General features: G+C 32.4%; 1 protein-coding gene across 1 annotated transcript; it reads right to left on the reverse strand.

Moving 5' to 3' along the window:
• Positions 1–253: 253 nt before the first annotated feature.
• On the reverse strand, positions 254–1030 carry LOC110104578 (anthocyanin regulatory C1 protein-like). The gene is made up of 2 exons (XM_020833751.1): positions 898–1030; positions 254–435 (listed from the first exon to the last, which is right to left on the reverse strand). Exons 1-2 carry the CDS (start codon positions 1028–1030, stop codon positions 254–256), a joined length of 315 nt encoding a protein of 104 aa, XP_020689410.1.
• Positions 1031–2705: the final 1675 nt, after the last annotated feature.

The following is a 2705-nucleotide window of genomic DNA, read 5'->3' on the forward strand; positions in this document are numbered from 1 at the left end:
AATTAATTTTAACTGAATTATTTGTTTGAAAGAAGTTAACTGAATAAATGTTTTCTTTTTTCTTAAATTTTTGCAAATTTATGGACCTAACAATCTCTTCTCATTTTAATCATCAATAAATTCGATAAAAATTAATTTAGTTTTTTTTTTTTTGTTATTTTAAATCCTGCAAGTCCTACTGATGCGTTTGGAACGGCGTTCTTACTGCTTTTTAGCGAATGCGTATATGAAAGCAATCTATGTAAGTAAATAGTTAAGATAGGAATAGATATTTCACGAGAAAGTATAGGGAAGAGAGAGCTAGCCTATTGCCGAGGAGCTTATGAAGCCTGATGATGAGGTCGTTTTCTTCCTCTGAAAAGTTTCCACGTTTGATTTTGGGGCTCAAATAGTTTAGCCATCGGAGCCTGCAGCTCTTTCCAGACCTTTTGAGCCCTAAATATATGAAAGATTAATGACAAAGCATGCATAAGAGAGAGAAAGGTGGCTGGAAAGAAATAAAAATCGTTCAGTACACAATAATCTAACGGTCAAAATAATTATTTTCAACAAACAAAACTAAATGTCAGAGAAATAAAAATTTTTGTTTGATAGAACTATTAGTTAGTGATTATTGGTCTTATTCATGAAGTTAAACTTTTTGAGCTATAAGTAAATATTATTTAAAGTATATTAAAATATTGTTTAACGTTTTTATTATTGGATTATGAAAAAGCATCAGCTTTTAGCAGCACTTTGTTTATATAGTAGAAGTTGTGGAAGAATGCTGATTACTCTTTAAACAAATAAAGGATTTAATAATAACTTAAAATAAACAGATCCATGATGCTTAATTAATAATATACATAATTTGTTTTACATGGAACATTTCTTTATATTTTTCTAGCAAAATGTTACCTGCTTTGTATGGAACGGTCGTCCATTTGCCTTCGCCATGAGTATTGACGTACGTGATCAAGAGTCTGTCTTCATTAGCAGTCCAAGCTCCCTTGTTGAGGCCTTCCTTCGAACCACACGAATTCCTTCCCATCTCTCTCTCTCTCTCTCTCTCTCTCTCTCTCTCTCTCTCTGCTCTATTCCTCTCTCTCTCACTCTAACTCTCTTTACTGCTAGATTCAATTTGCTGTAGAGGTTAGCAGGGCTGGGGAAGGGAGCTATTTATGAAGAGCAAAACATGCAGGTTTTAACAGTAACTGGAGTGCAGTAAATAAAGTTTGGAAAGTAAAGTTGGTGGGAATTTATGAAGCAATACAATTGTGATGCAGTCATCATTACACACAATGAAAAATTTTCCTATAAAGATCCATAATCCATTCTTAGATTTTTCTTAGTACCATAGAGTTGAAAGCCTCTTCTTCCTTTCTTTTTCCTCGTCCTTTAACTACCACTCCATGAGTTATCGATCCATCATAATATAAACTAGTTACGCGCATCCCCTCCTCCCAGTCGCTTCTCTTCTCACCATAACACAACCAGCGTCAGTCTTCTGTAGTTTCCTGCTTTACCACCTTTACATTTAGATCAATCTTTTATATAAGACTCGGATCAAGTTGAGGTAAGGCTGAAAAGAATGATTTCACTATTTATTTATTTAATGAAAAACTGATTAAATTGTTTTTTGTGTGTTATTTTTTAAGTTGTTATGTTCAAATTGGGTACTTGAATCAATTTTGGGCTGAGTTGATACTCTTCATGACTTAATTAGGTGTTTTTAATGTCAGGTTAGGTTGGATGTTTGATCAAATCGAGTTCGAGTTGAGATTTTTAATAAGTTTAATGAGCCAGTAGGGCTCAGGTTTATCTTCGTGTTGGGTCATTTTTTGGATTAGACCCAAGCTTGATCCGTAAATATTTCATAGAGAACAATTACTTTCCATTTGTTAAACTCAAACGAAGGCTACGTTTTTTTTATTGCTTCGTAAAATTGCTATAGACAAAGTAACTTTATAATGATGTTATAGAAACAGTTTTCTAGTTCAATTTTTTTAAAATGGAGCGAAAAATAGAGGTTAATTAAAATTTATGATTACGATCTGAAAAGCAAAACAGTTAGAAAACTGTCCAGCCCAAGATTACAATGACATTATGCATCGTTTTCACCGAAAATTTTACATAAAAGAAGCTCCAATTTTGCTAGATATGAACCTTTGATTCAGCATGCGTCAATCATATGCTCTTTTAACAGTCCCAAAACACAGGGAAAGTTTTAAATAGGATTTTGCTTCTTGACTCAAAAACTTGATTCGATAGTTAACACAAAATAAATTAAAGAGTAATCAAACCTTTTTGTCATAGAAATTGAATAGTCTATGTTAAAATGGACTATATAGAAACACAGTAAGGAGAAAATACAGTTTTGGGCTTTCTAACTCAAGATGTTAATTCCATGGTTAGTTAACACATAATAAATCAATGAACAATTGAAAGTTTTTGGTCTTATAAATTGACTTGCCAAATTGAAAAGACTACCACAAATATATAAAGGGAGAACAACTAAGGTTTTCTGTCGTAGGAATTGAGTATGCTGTCCATTTTAAACTGAGAAAGCAAGGTTAACTAACATTTTAATATGTTTTAACATATCGAGTCAACATCCCAAATCAGAAGTCCGAATGGCAGAAACTATGGCTACTTTTGGGATGGCTTTCTTACTGCTTCTTAAATTAAGCAGGTTTTTAGTATAAAAATTTTATACCAAAAAGTTG

This window comes from Dendrobium catenatum, unplaced genomic scaffold, assembly GCF_001605985.2.
Source record: "Dendrobium catenatum unplaced genomic scaffold, ASM160598v2 original_scaffold_132779, whole genome shotgun sequence".
Classification (NCBI taxonomy): domain Eukaryota; kingdom Viridiplantae; phylum Streptophyta; class Magnoliopsida; order Asparagales; family Orchidaceae; genus Dendrobium; species Dendrobium catenatum.